Raw genomic sequence first — 18,081 nt, 5'->3', positions numbered from 1 at the left:
GAATATCCTTGGGCTTCAAGAAGAATGTAATACTTCCATTTAAAAAAGAAATAGGTGCTGACAGTTATGAACAGTACCAAACTAGCAGTATAATAAGTCATGGTTGCAAAATACCAACACAAAATCTGTGGAGAAGAATGGAAAAACTGGTAGAAGCTGTCCTCAGGGAACATCCGTTTGGAGTCCAGAGAAATGTAGGAACATGCGAGGCAATACGGACTGTATGACTTATCTTAGTAGGTAGGTTAAGGAAAGGCAAACCTGCATTTATAGCATTTGTAGACTTAGAGAAAGCTTTTGACTGTTGACTGGAATACTGTCTTTGAAATTCTGAAGGCAGCAGGGGTAAAATACAGGAAGCGAAAGGCTATTTACAACTTGTAAATAAAAAAGATAGTGGTTAGAAGATTCTCAAGGGCATGAAAGGGAAGGGAAGCAGTGCTTGAGAAGGAAATGAGGCAAGGTTGTAGCCTGTCGCCATTGTTATTCGATCTGTACATTGAACAACCACTAAAGGAAGCAAAAGAAATATTTGGAGAAGGAATTAAAGTTCAGTGAGGAGAAATAAAAACTTTGAGGTTTGCTCATGACATTGTAATTCTGTCAGAGACAGCAGAGGACTTTGAAGAGCAGGTGAATGGAATAGACAGTGTCATCATATACATCAACAAAAACAGAAAAAGAGGATAATGGAAAGTAGTTGGATTAAATCAGGTAATGCTGAGCGAATTAGATTTTAAAAAATGAGACGCTTAAAAAAGTAGATGTGTTTTGCTATTCGGGCAACAAAATAATTGATGATGGCCAAAGTAGAGAGGGTATGAAATGTAGACTGGCACTGACAAGAAAAGTGTTTCTGAAGAAAAGAAGTTTGTTAACATCAAATACAGCTTTGTGCATCAGGAAATCTGTTTTGAAAGTATTTGTATAGTGTGTAGGTGTGTATGAAAGTAAAACATACACCATAAACAGTTAAGATAGGAAGAGAATGGAAGCTTTTGAAATGTGGTGCTACAGAATCATGCTGAAGATTTGGTGGGTAGCTCATGTAACTAATGAGGAGGTACTGAATAGAACTGGTGAGGAAAGAAATTTGTGTCACAACCTGACTATAAGAAGGGATTGGTTGATAGCACACATTCTGAGACACCAAGGGATCACCAATTTAGGGTTGATGGGATAAGGGGGAGGTGAAATTGTAGAGGGAGACCAAGAGATGAATATAGAAAGCAAACTGAGAAAGATTTAAGTTGAAATAGTTATTTGGAGGCGAAGAGGATTTCACAGCATAGAATAGCATGGAGAGCTATGTCAAACAATGCTTTAGACTGAAGACCACAACAGCAACAGTATTTTAAAATCCCTCTTTTTAAACAGGTTATCTGCTGGTGATTTAATAAGTTGTAACTATTAATGATAGCATTCAAGTGACCTGAGATAGAAACTGAAAACACACACACACACACACACACACACGCACGCACAATTACGACGCCATGAAGATAGTAAGTAACAACAAAATTTTACTTAATGTGCATGTACAGTGTAACAAAAATAATACATATTTCCATTTGGGGGCACAGAGGGTGAAAATTTAGTGCATAGAGCTACCACCTCTGTGAACAACAGCAACTCGACCTAACTGGGCATCGATTTAAACTGAGCTTGGTTAACAGGTACAGGTACATTTTTCCATGCTGCCTTAACTCAACACCAGAGTTCATCAAAAGTAAGGCTGTTGATCAGTGATGTCCCAGTTTCTCAGCTAGCCATGACCAGATGAGAGGTGAGAGACTGGGAGAACTTGCTGCCCAGACCTTTGTATGAGGTATATCAGGGCAGCACTGGCCACTTGCAGTTTTCCACCATCCTGCTGAAAAATATCATAAAGACCTCAAAGATAAGGCACAGCCACCGGCTTTAACACATCAGATATGTAGTAATTGGTAAACAAATTATTGACTATGCGAAACAGAGGTGATCATGCTGTGTATGCAGTGGCACTCCATACTACCTAGCCGGGTGCTGGACCATTGACAATGAAAAATGCGATCAGATAATGGTCCGTCTGCTTGGAGCCTCCACACATGGATATTTCCATTGTGATGCTGTACACATAATCGGGAATCGTGTGGAAAGTTAATGAGGTGCTACTCTATGTCCAAAGTTGTTGTCGGGTGCAGCACTACTCTGATGCTGCATCAAGGGAATCCAAAACAGTGGTTGCCATGCTGACAGTCTTTGGTGTTCCAGACATTGTGCACTGTCTGTATTGATACTTGTCTCACTGCAAACAATTACATTTCCTGTCTCGAGGTATGTGACGTGTCTGGAGGGAGACATCAGTCTTGTGGGGTCGTTGATATCCTGTTGGCATTGTGTACAGCCCTCATGAAGCCTTTGCTTCCACATTTGCATTACAAACATGGGATTCTGACCAGTTGAAGCAGCAGTATCACAGAACGATGAACTGCAGTCTCGAGAGGCTGTGATTCTGCCATTGTTGAATTCCGGCATTTTACTCTTAAAGGTTTCTTCATCTTACACAAGGCATAACATGAGCTTACAAACAAACAACATTCAGCTGTGACTTCTGAATGAGAAATCTGCTGTATTATATTTTCTTATGTACAGAATGTAGACAGCATTACTTCCATGTAATTTCTGTGGTTGCATTGAAATGCTTAGCATTTGCACATATCGTGTGCAGTACATTTCATGCTAATTTAACATTTGATGCATGCTATCTTCATGGTGCTGCTGTTTTAATGGTCAGTTGTGTGTAGTCTTTTTATGAAATTTTGATGTAAGGGTCATGTTAATTTGTTGTTAGGTATCAAATTTGCTTTGGGTGTCACTTTTATTTTGGAGGGAATTAAGATAATCAATGACCTCCGGTAGTTTCATACATACATCTATCTCCTATTAGAACATACTTAAAAATGATCCAGGAAACTAGCTTCAAATATATGAATGAAAATAAAATAGGCTAGTTAACTTTTGAGACTCGTGTTAGGACTTTGTCAGCTTTGAAACTGTTTGAAAAGAGCTTGGCTGTTTTCGTGTAGAATCTGCACAAAGAGGTATATTTAATTCTTTTTATTTTTTAATAATAGAAAGTTATCACCAATATTTCTATAAAAAGGAATTGTACATTCAACTTAACATTTCTATTGTATAGATAGGGAAGTTAAAATTGATAATGAAATTAATTTGTGTAGTTATTTTGACAGTTTTAGATACAGTAACCACTTCGTCAAATGATAGGTACGTTTTTCTGTATAACTTCACAGTAGTTGTTGACTTCTGTATGTTACTGTTTTTTCACCATTCACAAATACCTTGTGATACTACTTTGCAGCCAGAAGACCATCGGATCTGGTTTGATAAGACTCAGGTCCTAGGTAGCATGGACAGGTATTACAATAAGCTATACGTAGAGGCGTGAAGAGATTGTCAAACATGCCAGTAGTTTTAATTGGAAGGAAAAGGATCTGGAACTAAATGTTATCTGGATTCTGGTGTTGAAGATGGTGTACCAATCTTCCACTGAGTGATGAGAGCACTACGGATGAAAGCAATAAACATCATTTGAAAATGTGATGTAAGGGTTCTGTGTGCTAGAACCTGGAAACAAAATTTTACTGCAGCCAGTAGCATCCTGGCATGACCAACAACCTGCCCTCCCAGCTTTACTTCTGCCACTGCCACCCTCCCATCTTCCAAACTTTGAGTTACAGCCGGGCACAAAGTTTCTGTGGCAAATTTTGAATCGCACATACTCTGCTGCAAAGTAGAAATTCATTCCAGAGTATCACATTTATCTGTATCCCCAATACCAATGATAAGCACTCTGTAACAATCTAATTCCATTCTGAAAGATTCTGAGATTATGTCACTGAACTGGCCAATATAAGGGCAGTACATTGACTCCAACTGGTTTCTTGCAAAGACTACAGAAGTCTTCACAAAGGCAAAATAAAACAATTGTTTGAAACCACATAGATCAAGTGACATACAAAAATGTGTTTGGTGAGCAAATGCATTGAGAAAGGAAAGGAGAATGGTGAGCTCTTATTTCCTGTTGCACTGATAGTAATCAGAACAGCAACAGATTTGAAATGAAGCACAGTGACACTGTTGTAACAACAGGAGAAGAATTGTGCATCATAGATTTTGTTAGACTGGCACAACAAAGCTATGTACGTCAGGAAAAATCTGGCTGAGGAAGAAGCAAGAGACATGTTTGAGCAGCTTGTAGAAAGAAGCCGTTCATTGTCATATAGGTCACTATTATCTACATCTACATCTACATTTATATCTGCAAGCCACCCAACGGTGTGTGGCGGCGGGCACTTAACATACCACTGTCATTACCTCCCTTTCCTGTTCCAGTCGCGTATGGTTCGCGGGAAGAATGATTGCTGGAAAGCCTCCGTGCACACTCGAATCTCTCTAATTTTACATTCGTGATCTCCTCTGGAGGTATAAGTGGGGGGAAGCAATATATTTAATACCTCATACAGAAACGCACCCTCTCGAAACCTGGACAGCAAGCTACACCACGATGCAGAGCGCCTCTCTTGCAGACTCTGCCACTTGAGTTTGCCAAACATCTCCGTAATGCTATCACACTTACCAAGTAACCCTGTGACAAAACGCGCCGCTCATCTTTGGATCTTCTCTATCTCCTCTGTCAACCCAACCTGGTACGGATCCCACACTGATGAGCAATACTCAAGTATAGGTCGAACGAGTGTTTTGTAAGCCACCTCCTTCGTTGATGGACTACATTTTCTAAGGACTCTCCCAATGAATCTCAACGTGGCACCCGCCTTGCCAATAATTAATTTTATATGATCATTCCACTTCAAATCATTCCGTACGCATACTCCCAGATATTTTACAGAAGTAACTGCTACCAGTGTTTGTTGTGCTATCATATAATCGTGCAGTAAAGGATCCTTCTTTCTATGTATTTGCAATACATTACATTAATTATGAGAGAAAGAAACATTATAATTTATGGATATTACTCATGTCAGTTCAAAAGATGATATTTTAAAAAGCAAGGAAGTCTGCACTATGTGAAGAGCCAGAAGATATTCATCTCAGCTACTCTTCTATTAATTGACAGAAAATATTTATGAAAATTTCAAATGTTTCTTAGTTATGCACAATTTTGCCGAGGAATTTCTGATGGAAATTTCATTAATATTGTGTAACAGTTAAATTTCGAATCAATCTTTAAGTGGTGGACAAATTAATACTTGCATTGCATACTGGAATGCTGTATTTCAAATTCTCAGTCAAGGTTTTGCTAAGAAAATACAAGTGGTTATCATGAATAAGAGGATAATGTAACTTTCCAGAAGTGGTTTGAAACATCCCGTGTGATGAATCTCACAAAGCTATGAAATGTGTTTATGTGTAATGACCTGCACAATTATGTTGCTAACTTTGACAATGAGAAGGGCTGCAATTATTCAGTGGCTGAAAAGATGAAGTGTGATTTGTGGAGATTTGAAGAAGGGTGCATTGTATAAGCAACGATTTCCAGTATATGTCATCGGTGAAACTGCAAAAAGATACAGGCATGAAACTGGGCAGCTTTAGTCACACCATTGTTATTTTAGTGGTGTTGAATGTGTGTGGTTATAAATCAAACAATTAACTGCCATATAAACACAAAGTTTATGCCCTGTGAAGCTGAGAAGCTCCTCATGGAATCTGAGTGTCAAATTGCTAGTGAAAAATGAAGGTAAATAGTGAATCATGAAATATGTGTCATTGTGGAGGGAGGCAGCCAAGAATGAAATTGTTGTGGAAAAAGTGTGAAAAGCGTCAATTACACATCCAGTCGCGGGGTGGGGGGTGTAGCAATGGTAGGGATTCACTATCAAATTTTAGAGGAGAGGCAGCTACTGACAAAACACAGTTGACAGAATTCAGAATGGGTGTTGCACTTGTGTGTGTGTGTGTGTGTGTGTGTGTGTGTGTGTCATCTATTTTTGACAAAGGCCTTGTTGGCCAAAAGCTTATTTTGTAACAGTCTTTTTGTTGTGCCTACCTGCAACTCAGCACCTCTGCTATATGGTTAGTAGCAACTATCCTTTTCATAATATTGTTGGCAGTATTTTTGGTGGATTGTAACTAATAATATGCCTCTCCCCGATGCTATTTAATCTGTACTTTGAGCAAGCAGTAAAGGAAACAAAAGAAAAGTTCGGAGTAGGTATTAAAATCCATGGAGAAGAAATAAAAACTTTGAGGTTCACCGATGACATTGTAATTCTGTCAGAGACAGCAAAGGACTTGGAAGAGCAGTTGAACGGAATGGACAGTGTCTTGAAAGGGGGGTATAAGATGAACATCAACAAAAGCAAAACAAGGATAATGGAATGTAGTCAAATTAAGTCAGGTGATGCTGAGGGAATTAGATTAGGAAATGGGACACTTAAAGTAGTAAAAGAGTTTTGCTATTTGGGGAGCAAAATAAGTGATGATGGTCGAAGTAGAGAGGATATAAAATGTAGACTGGCAATGGCAAGGAAAGCGTTTCTGAAGAAGAGAAATTTGTTAACATCGAGTATAGGTTTAAGTGTCAGGAAGTTGTTTCTTTAAGTATTTGTATGGAGTGTAGCCATGTATGGAAGTGAAATGTGGATGATTAATAGTTTAGACAAGAAGAGAATAGAAGGTTTCGAAATGTGGTGCTACAGAAGAATGCTGAAGATTAGATGGGTAGATCACATAACTAATGAAGAGGTACTGAATAGAATTGGGGAGAAGAGGAGTTGGGGCACAACTTGACCAGAAGAAGGGATCGGTTGGTAGGACATGGTCTGAGGCATCAAGGGATCACCAATTTAGTAGTGGAGGGCAGCGTGGAGGGTAAAAATCGTAGAAGGAGACCAAGGGATGAATACACTAAGCAGATTCAGAAGGATGTAGGCTTCAGTAGGTACTGGGAGATGAAGAAGCTTGCACAGGATAGAGTAGCATGGAGAGCTGCATCAAACCAGTCTCAGGACTGAAGACCACAACAACAACAATATGCTGATGGAATCTTCCACCATTACTTTATAGAAAACTTTACTATGTAACAATGAAAACACTAACGGTGAGTGTTCTGTATCAATATTTTGCATTTTTATCTTTAAATATAATATAACAAACAATTTTAAGAGACTTCAGCATATTAGAAAATGAATAGTTCTTTGCAGATTTTTGTAGATTTACTTATGAGAACTAGTAATTGTAAATTTAGTGACACATTTACATATCACCTCAATGCTATCCCATTTCTTGTTTTGATTTTGTCACTGGAGAACACAATCAATGCTGTACACCACAACCACCAATTTCTCCGTTTCGTGAATGAATTCGCATACCTGTGATCTGTCTTTGGACTATATGGTAATTGTGCTTGACCCTTTTTTATGGGTGGATTGAATTACACATGGATTTACTTTGAGGTATTCAGCTGTGTTAAAAAATTACTGTGCCTGCCACTTACTACACTATTGTCAAATATGTTAGTGATTTGTTTCCAGGAAGGAAAGAAGGGAGGGAAGATGATGTGGCAGCATGCATAATTTTGTATTGAAAACAGTCCTTTAGTTTGTACTGTAGTTGTTACTTAGTGTTACAGTTATAGTAAAGAGCATGCATTGGTACTTGATTTCAGTGAAGCGATTAATTTCATTGTCACTGCATGTCTTATGGTTCAAGTAGCATGTTGTCAATACCATATTTCTGTGTTTCTAAGGACATGTCGAGAGTAATTTCTTTATTCAGTTTTGTTCCTTGCTATGTAATATTGATTTTACCATATGTTTATAATTTGAGCTTATCATATCGTTTTGTTGCAGTCACCTGTGAAATATGACAAGTTTGGCTGCATATCTTTGACACTGCCACCCAACGAAACCGTATTTCGTAATAAAACGACATTATATCAACTGTTGGAGAAGTTCATGTCTCCAGAGCTAATCAATGGTGTAAGCTGTGAGAACTGTGAAAAAGTGTTTGGCGATTCAAGATCTTCAGGATCTAGCATCTTTAAAACTTGTAACCTAGGAAAGGTGTGTTGTATCTTTGTGATGTAACATTTATAACATTTGAGTTGGTATTTTATCCTATGTTTTTGCGTTAGAAATTACGTCTTCCAAACTGTTTGGTTTTGTGACCTGATTTTTGTGACTTTTTGTAAGTTATAGATATCAAAATACTCTGACCAATTTCCCATAGTATTTTAATAAAATTTGTTTCTAGTGTCTACTGATGTAAATATTTGTGACAGTTGTGTGTTGAGAGTTCAGTTGAAAGAGTACTGCTTGCAAAAGGCAGGTACTATTACTCAAACTAGTGACCCATCCCAGCTTCGCACTTGTAGCACTAAGTCCTACAGCCAGACAACTTGTCTAGCATAGTGTTATAAATTATATACACAAAGCTTCCTTGTGAATTAATTTGTCTATCAGTGAAAACAGTATCAAAATTCCTACAGTAGTTCCTAAGATTACCCTTGACATAGGTGCAGAAAAACACTGAAAGGGTTTTAATTTATAATTTGTATGGAAAAAGAAGACATGTATACATTCTGGTAATAATAATTTTGTGTGGCTCAGTGCTCTCAATAGATGTCACTCCAAATGGGAACTCTCTCTCTCTCTCTCTCTCTCTCTCTCTCTCTCTCTCTCTCTCTCCCCCCCCCCCCTCCCTCCCTCCCCCCCCCCTCCCTCCCTCAATAATGACAGTGTTTGGAATAAGTGTAGTCATTGGGGTAAGGGTAATTCTGGGAATGAAGAGAAAAGACTTTTAACAATAAATCAAATGACACGAAATAATAAACATGAATTTGTGGTGCATCCTTGTATATATATTTCCATAAGTCCAAAAAATGTGTTTTGAATTCATATTGTTTGTCCTCGCTCGTATGACCAGATCAGGGACTGTCAGTATGGTAGCATAACCTAGAACTTTAACTCGACAAACATTGTCAGTTACAGTAAGCATGTTAGGCCATTGTAGCAATAGGTAAATGGCAATTCAAGGTGACAGTGAGAAATATGTTTGTCATTTTGGAAAGAATATTTGTATAGAAAAGTCAACGTACACAACAGACAGAAATAATGGACTACCACAGTTGTCACGGTTATTATCTGTGACAAAGCTGTATACAAATTATCCAGTTATAAGTACTTTAAAACAAATGAAATGATATTTGTAATAAAATAATGTTAAAAAGGAGTCCTTATTCGTGATTAATAAGTTAACTCCATAAAATATAGGTATGCAGCTGGGTGTCTATGATGCCCTTTTGCCAGTGATAGTCAAGTCTCCTTTATGGTAAAAGTTTCCACAGATAGTAAGTTTTAGTAGAAAATCAGTATGCAATGTCAGAAACTGGCTAAAAAACTTTACTAATGATACCTCATTCATTCCTGAAACAAAGGGATGTTGACTTCTTGAGCAATAACACAACCATATATACGGTTACATCCTTGCTGGTGACATCATTGCACCTGCAGTGCTGTTAGGGTAGGGTGAGGGGTTGTGTTGGGAGGAGAGTACAAAGGAGGGGAGTAAGTGGGAGGCAGTTGTGGGAAAAGTTCACTGGCATCTGGGAGGGAGAGCCAACAGGCCCATGGGATAGGAATGTGGCACCAGTGAGCTCATTCTAGCTGCAAGCAATGGGAGTAATGCAAAGGCAGAATAAACTCATCAGTGTGACATTCCTATTCTGTGTGCCTGCTTGACCTACCTTCCAGCCCTCACTAATACTTCCCCAATCTTCCTTCCCGTTGCCCAACTCCTTTCTCCTGTTTGCAACTCCACCTGACGCAATCACTCACCACAGATATTCAGTTTCCTGTTGTTAACAGCATGTCAGCATTAACTGTGTTCTCTTTTGTTTCATTATAGTTCGCATATAGAGTGTGTACTGTTAGATCTCTTGTGATGCTTAGTGTTGTCTATTGTGGATGTGCATAGTGGCAATAAGAAAAAGTGATGAAACCTGAGTATTCAGATGCCTTCCTGACAATCATCGTTGAGATTAGCTGCAGTTTTTCTAAATTAATTTTGGAAAACACTGGGATGGTTTATATATACAGAGTTATAGTATATTCCTTCAACAACTACTCTGTCACACTGTAACCTACCCGCCCTTTAAAAATATATTTTTTACTTTCACTAGGAACCAAATAAACCTTTTTATTCCGTGTTATTGTAAATCTGTATTTTTATGTCTGTAACTTGTTTTAAATAACTGTAACAGTTGGACTTGTAATGTAATTTCAGATTATATATTCAAACATAGACCTTTACACTACGTACTCATCTTCCAATACCAAATGATGTCTTATTCATTACTTCATACTAGGGTGTAACCATCTATTTAAAGTGTGTGTGAAAAAAATACACATTACCAACTGAACACTGTAAAGGACTCAGATGCTGTTCAGTATGTTTTATTAATTCCAAGAAACATGCAGAGTGTTTAAAATATTTAGGATCAAAATTATGCAGATGGTCCTTAACTGAATACTTTTAGATAAGGAACCAATGGTCAGGAATTAATATTTCAGGCAACACGAGGTCTTGAATGAGCAATGCATTTGAAGTACACATTTGTAAACTGCTGTTGTTTCATACCAAACAACTGCCTACTTTATTGCCATTTGTGGACTATCTTGAAAAGGGATACTCATTTGTCTGTGATTTGTCCTTGGTGTAATTTACCACCTTTTACAGTTAATGGCTGGTTCTGCAACAAAATGTATTACCGAGCGAGATGGTGCAGTGATCAGCACATTGCACTTCCATTTGGGAGATCAGTGGTTCAAACCCATGTCCAGCCATCCTGATTTAGGTGTTCCAGGATTTCCCTAAATCGCTTCAGGCAAATGCCGGGATGGTTCCTCCAGAAGGGCGCAACCAACTTCCTTCCCCATCCTTCCCTAATCTGATGGGACTGATGACCTCGGTGTTTGGTCCCCTCCCCTGAATCAATCAACCAACCAACAAAATGTGTTGCCTGGAAAGGCGAACATTGCATTAACATCTATTAAGGCTATCAGTTTACATAACATGTTCCCTAATTTCGCAAATCAGGTCATGTAAACACATGTCATGCGTGTAAATAACAGAAAGTCCAAGATAAAATAACAACAATATTATGAAAAGGATAGATTGCTACTCACCATATGGAAGAGACATTGAGTCACAGACAGGTGTAATGAAGAGACTGGTATACATTTTAGCTTTTGGCCAAAAGGCCTTCGTCTGAGTCACACATTCACAAAAGCACAAACAACACAAAGTATGAGTTTATGTGCAGGTAAGTGAATTGTGCTTGTGTGAATGTATGTGTGTTTTCTGCTTCAGAAGAAGGCCTTTTGACTGAAAGCTAAAATGAATAGTAGTCTTTTTTGTTGCGCCTCTCTGTGATGCAACATATCCTCTGTATGGTAACGACTACCCTTTTCATGATATTCACTTAGTATGTTTGTAAATTTATGATTATTTTCAGCATAATAATAATAATTTAATAATAATAATACCATACTGTTCACAACGTCATATGGCATCTGCTGTTTTCAGGATTTTTGCAAATATATTTTATTCAGCTTGTGGTTGAATGCCCTTTCTGCCCCACAGTCAGTTATCTTTAGGGAGGGAAGTCATTTACACCATCTGTTTGAGAATCATGGAAACTTTTTTCTGTGTGTTGTTATATTTTGACTCTCTGTGTGTAATATATCTTGAGATGGAGATGGGGGAGCAGCAGAGCATTTGCTTAAATGAGAGTGAAAATTGCCTAAAGCTACAGTAAGGCCGGCCAGTGTACCACACTCATTAATATGTCACGCTGATTTGATACAGGTTTGGCTCACCTCCCTGTCGTGCAAGCTATCACACTGCCAGTTAAACTATATCATCAGATCAGTAATAGTAAAAGCACAAAAATCTAGTAAAAAGAAAATGCAATAAGATCAAAACTTATAAATGCAATAAGATCAAAACTTATAATTATGCTCCAAATGTAATGTCTATATGAGTCTTCATAAATTCTCAGATTAATTCTAAACAAACTACCAACCACCAGTTCTGCATTGACATTGGTAAAACTAATGTGATGTTATCAACAATACATTTTGGTAGGTGACTTGTAATGGCTGTCAAGTAATGTATAAAATGCATGTTTGACCATAAGCTGCTTTTATTTTAAACCCAAATACCACCAATTTCAGTCATGGCCCATCTTCACAGATAAGGGTTAAAATTGTTTAAGCCACAACATTACAATTGTCATTACTTAAGTAATGTGAAGAGCATGTCATGCATATCAATATGTGTCACAGGACTTTTAGAAGCAAACATACTAATAACAAGTGTACACGGAGCAGTACTCAAGACTGCTCTGTGTACGCTTGTTATTAGTATGTTTGCTGCTAGAAGTCCTCATCATATATTGATATTCATGACATGCTCTTTTCATTACTTAAGTAATGACAAATGTAATGTGGCTTAAACCATTTCAACGCTTATCTGTGAAATTGGTCCATAACTGAAACTGGTTGATATTTGGGTTTTACATAAAAGTGGCTGATGGTCAAACGTGGAAAATCCAGGATGAAATGTAACAATATTATGAGAAGGAAAGTTGCTATCACCATATAGCAGAGAAGCTGAGTTACAGATAGGCACCACAAAAAGTGTGTGTGTGTGTGTGTGTGTGTGTGTCTATTGCTGACAAAGGCCTTCATGGGCGAAAGCTTTGACTGTGAGAGTCTTTTTGTTGTGCCTATCTGCGACTCAGCATCTCCGCTATATGGTGAGTAGCAACTTTCCTTCTCATAATACTGATGGTCAAACATGCATTTTATACATTTTACACATTATCTATAAAAGTTGTACAGCATTTTTATTCTGTAAATGAAGCTCAGTGGTTTCTTGGGACTCGGTAAAACTCGAGCTGCTACATTCAAAGGGGGTTGCTAGTTGTCAGGTTTTATGACACACTGTGCATCTACACTAACAATAAACAGCATCTCAAATCTATTTACAAATAGTAATACGAGATATATAAGAAAAATGGTAGCAAAGTTTAAAAACAGATGTTCAGTTGACTAGATAACATGAATTGTGTCAAATGATGTCAGAAAATGTTGCTGAACCAACCTGAAAAATTGCTTGACACTTGAGCTTTTGTATTACTTTGGGTTCTTAACCTTAACAGTTTCCTGTGAAATATTTGGCTTAGTTTTCCAGGAATCGGTGTTTATTAATGCATAGCGAACATCAACAGCGCTGTTGACGCCGATATCCTATAGCAGAAATGGTTCTGGAAAATATTTCTTAACCACTTAGTGTTAAGAAGACAAATTCATTTCATTCTTTAGTGTATTACATAACTGCCTCGGGCAGCGAATGAGAAAAACACATGGCACTTCAAAAAGTAACTTTCATCATCTCCTTTTTATTGAACTCAATTTAAATGCAAGTAAGATTCTCAACTAGAATAATAAAAAGAGGGAAATAAATAAAGGTACATTAAAAATTCATGTAATTAGAAAATATGATAAAGGAGAACAGAAAGACTGAGTGAGAAATAATTGAATGGAGCTCTAGAAAGAGAGAGTTTTGCTGAAGCTGTTTAGAAATATATTTCAGTTGACTATACTTATGATCACGATCAAGTTATGTTCTGTGTGTATTGAGAAAAGCCTTCACTTTTAACAGCTGTTACTTAGATTTCCAGTTTTCAACTTGTCACTTATGCGAACCTTATCTTTTTTTCAGCTTCCTCCATGCCTTATTTTTCATATCCAACGCACTACGTGGCAGAGTAATGGAATGACAAAAAGGCATGATTACATAGAATTCCCAGAAATTTTATCCATGCACTCATATATCTATAATCAAACAGAGAAGGTAAGATTTGGTTTAAACATAATTCTGTGATTTATGAAGTTTCATTTAGTTAAACTGAACTCCATGTACATTTAAGGCAGAACTACTCCCTCTGGGGTATTTCAGTTTTGAGACTTAAATCAGTTTTATCAGACTTATACTAAGTAAATGGAATTTAGGATATTTTTCTTAAGGTTAGCAGTTGCTTTGTTACTTGATCCACCCATCATAATTCTGTTTTGCCATGGTTTCCCCAAACTAGTTCCAGGTGAATGCACTATCTGATCAAAAGTATAGTATACATTAATATGGTGAGTCTCGACCTTTCGCCTTTGACTGCTTGGCTCTGCTAAGAACACTTTCAATGAAGTGTCTTGAATGTGTGTGGAGGAATGGCAGCCCATTCTTCTTTAAGATCCAAAACTAGACAAGGTAGTGATGCTGAAAAGCTAAGATGCTGAAAAGAAGTCAACGTTCTGACTCATCTCAGACGCGTTCCTGTGATTTCATGTTTTGACTCTGGGCGGGTCAGTCCATTTCAGGAAAGTTATTGCCCACAAACAATTGCTTCACAGAAGCTGTTTTACGACAGGGTGCATTGTCTTGCTGATATAATCATGCCATAATCTTTGAATCTATTCCTCTACTGTACACAGTACACATTGCTGTAAAATGTGTTCATATCCTTCTGCATTTAGCTTTTTCTTAAATGCAATAAGAGGTCCCCACCCTAACCAGGAAAAACAACCTTATACTGGAACACCACATCCTCCACACTTCACTTTTGGCACTACTATATTTACTCAAATCTAAGCCGCACTTTTTTTCTGGTTTTTGTAATCCAAAAAACCGCCTGTGGCTTAGAATCGAGTGCAGAGTAAGTGGAAGTTCTGAAAAATGTTGGTAGGTGCCGCCACAACTAACGTCTGTCATCGAATATATGTAGCGCTACACAGGCATGCTTTGCAGGCACAAAGATAAATACTGGCGCCATAATCTCTGCGTCAGTAAATAAATTTTAAAAAAGGTGAAAGACGAGCTTTTTTCTCCGCCCCGAGTTTCGACCACTGCATTTTCATACATTATCCAACGAAGTAAATACAAATTCTGTATTGTTCATCTTCTAATGTAGCAGCTTTTCAATGTACTATGAAAATCCAACTGGCAAGACAGTTTGGGATGTTTGTGTGTCAATATGACTAACTCTACGTTCTGAATTTTTTCCTGCCTTTGACAGGAGATGGTTGCTAATAGGAACTTTTATGAATTGTGAATCACATGCAGTATTCTCTTCACCATAAGAATAATTCGAATGTAAACACTTTGCCATGTATTCTTTCGTGTTTGCTGCTCTCTCATTTAAATACTGTCTGCCTAATAAACTACGAAACTAAGAGTGAGACAACAGCAAACGCGGAAGAATCATGTCATGTTTATATTCGCATTATTCTTATGCCGAATAGTGGTACAGTCAGAAATGAAGCACGGCAACTGACTAGATTTTTAATTCTAAGATGACTCTAATTTCTGTGCAGAATGTCATGTACTAAAGAGGCGTCTGCAATAATTTTCAAATGGAGAAAATTTTTCGATAAACTCTCTTTTATAACATCTTCTACGGTCTATTATTTGGTTCTTGTTTATCATTATCAAATAAAGCAGCAGTGTAGGTAACAACAAATAGCAGTCTATTGCCATTGTTTTGCTAATGAGGTGATTCCTCTCTTTTCTTTTAATTGTATGCGGCGGTAGCGCGCACAAAAGCAAGTCGTGCCATGAGCGGCGACAGGCCATAAACACTCACTATCAGAATGCGACAAACAATGCATGACACAGTACAATAATGCATTTTCAGCCTAGAGTGACGTAAAAACCTATACCAAAGAGAACGGCACTTATCAGATCAAAGAAAAATAAGCAATCACTTCAAACCAGACGAAGCACGTGAAAATGGAAAGGTAGCTGTATAAATACGGACGGAGCGCCTGACGCATAGCAATGCCCACCCGGTAAAGCTTAACTGCTAAGCTTACGACTCGAACCAAACTACTGTAGCTGTATCGTCATTCATTTGACCTAAATTGTGTCTCATGTTACAATGGACCAACTTTGTTTCGATTTGGAGGTGCGGTCTAAAACTTTTCTTTCCCCTTGAATTTCGAGTCTCAAACTTCAGGTGCGGCTTAGATTCGAGTAAATACGGCACATGGTGGCATGTAGCTTTCCCAGGTCTAAACGTGTCCATTGGACAGCAACAGTGTATAGCATCATTCATCATCATACCAGTTTAAACTTGATAACTGACACGATGATTTCTCATCTTATACTTTTAAAATCTTTTCATGAATTCACTGTGTTGTTTCTCCCAGTATTTTGGCCAATTATTGACAGTCTTCTTGTTAAGTTTCTTTGTGAATCTGTGCTTCATCGTTTGTTTTCCAAAGGCTTAGCAGTTTCTTGTAATGTCTTAAATTATATTAATTTCTTTTCCTTGTTATTGTAATTTCTGTATTTGTTTCATCCCTGTAATCATTTTTTATTTTCATATTCTTGGTTTTGGTTTAGAATCAGAGATGTTGAAAATGTGTTTTACCCATTTAGAATCATTCATTCATTCTTTTGTGGCCTTAGAAGTGAACTCCATGATTTTACATTGTGTCCTTAATTTTTTCTGTTTTAAAATATATTTTGTTGTTGTGGTTTTTTAAGCAGCTCCTGTTTTTATATTTGGCCTCAGTACAGGGCTATTAAAAAACAAGGAACAAATTTCAGACATTTGTTGCTTCCAAACTACAAGAGGTAGAAACAAAATTCCAACATGTTAGGGAATAGAAAGTCACATGGGACTAAATCCGGACTATAGGGAGGGTGAGTGATGCACTTCATGTTGATTTTTACAAGAAATTCACCAACAACATTGTCAAAATGCGGCCGCACATTATCGTGGTGCAGCATCCAGCTGCTTCACGGAAATGTGGTCTTTTGCGCCTGATATGGACTTGCAATGTTTTCAGGACATCTCAGTAGTATTGTCCAGTTACTGGTGTGTGTGCAAGTACAACATGCTGATAAAATTCCATGAATATCAAAGAATGAGATGACCATAACTTTCCCAGTAAAAACAACCACTTTTGCTTTTTTGGGGGTTGGTGATGAAGATTTCCACACTGGGCTTTGCTGTTTGCTCTCAGGATCAAAATGATTTAGCCAAGTTTCATCAGCAGTAATTATATTTGAATAAGACTCTGGATCTTCCTCTAACATCAACTTTAACTGCATGCAGACCTGCACACGAATGCCCTTTTGTTTGGGAATCGGCAGTCTTGGAACCCATTGTGCACAAATTGTGTGATTTTTATCTGTCGCCAACAGGTGGGTGGCACTCAATGAAATGTTTAGTATTCCAGAAAGTGATCTTAAGGTAATTCGTCATCCTTTGTCACAATGACAGCAGCAGTGTTGATGTTTTCTTCCATAAGAGCAGTAACTGGAGCACCGGGTCCACCTTCCTTTGAAATTGATTGTCTCCCCTCTTTAAACATTTTAAACCACCTTCGAGCTATGCTGTAGGGAAGAACAGATTCTCCATAGGCCTCCTGTAACATTGTATAGGACTGAGCTGAAGATTTCTTGAGACGAAAGCTGAATTTCAAAGTCGTCTATTTTTTCTGGTGTGTTACCTCCATTGCAGCGGTAGGTGATATGAACATGTCTGACCTTGCCTACCTCTCACAGGTGGGAACCAGGAGTCCCAACAATGAAACTACTATGACAAATTTGTTGCACATTAAGCTAACAGAATATCATAAGATTAAATTTTAGTGCGAGAAATTATGACCCCAAAAAAAAAAACAATATATATATATATGATCGTTTTTTATTGAACAGCCATTGTATTAAGGTGCTAGGAAACCTGATGATTTGTGCGGCATGATGACAGCCAGATGCCTGGAGATATGGATCCATGTGCGTGTGTTTTCTGTACACAGAATGTCCCAGTGACCCGTCATTCTTACAGTGCACTAGCACCTTAGAAAGGGTAAAGTCGCATCTTTTTCAGTCTCCATCATAAGCTCAATGTTCTCATGTAATGAGTTTAAATGACAGAAGAATTTTTGCAGTTCTTGTGTGCTGTGAAGATATTTTTCTAAAGGAATC

At 37.8% G+C, this 18,081-nt stretch overlaps 1 protein-coding gene across 1 annotated transcript in view; it reads left to right on the top strand.

The window, feature by feature from the left end:
* The window catches only part of LOC124747070 (ubiquitin carboxyl-terminal hydrolase 30), a 115,435-nt gene that overhangs the window by 63,297 nt on the left and 34,057 nt on the right, over window positions 1–18,081 (top strand). The window contains exons 5-6 of the mRNA XM_047248949.1: window positions 7,875–8,087; window positions 13,813–13,944. Coding sequence (XP_047104905.1) covers window positions 7,875–8,087; window positions 13,813–13,944 — 345 coding nt within the window. The remainder of the gene's footprint in view (window positions 1–7,874; window positions 8,088–13,812; window positions 13,945–18,081) is intronic.

Source organism: Schistocerca piceifrons, chromosome 1 (assembly GCF_021461385.2).
Source record: "Schistocerca piceifrons isolate TAMUIC-IGC-003096 chromosome 1, iqSchPice1.1, whole genome shotgun sequence".
Taxonomy (NCBI): Eukaryota; Metazoa; Arthropoda; class Insecta; order Orthoptera; family Acrididae; genus Schistocerca; species Schistocerca piceifrons.
The sequence above is the reverse complement of the archived record's forward strand: the minus strand, read 5'-3'. Positions and strand labels throughout refer to the sequence as shown.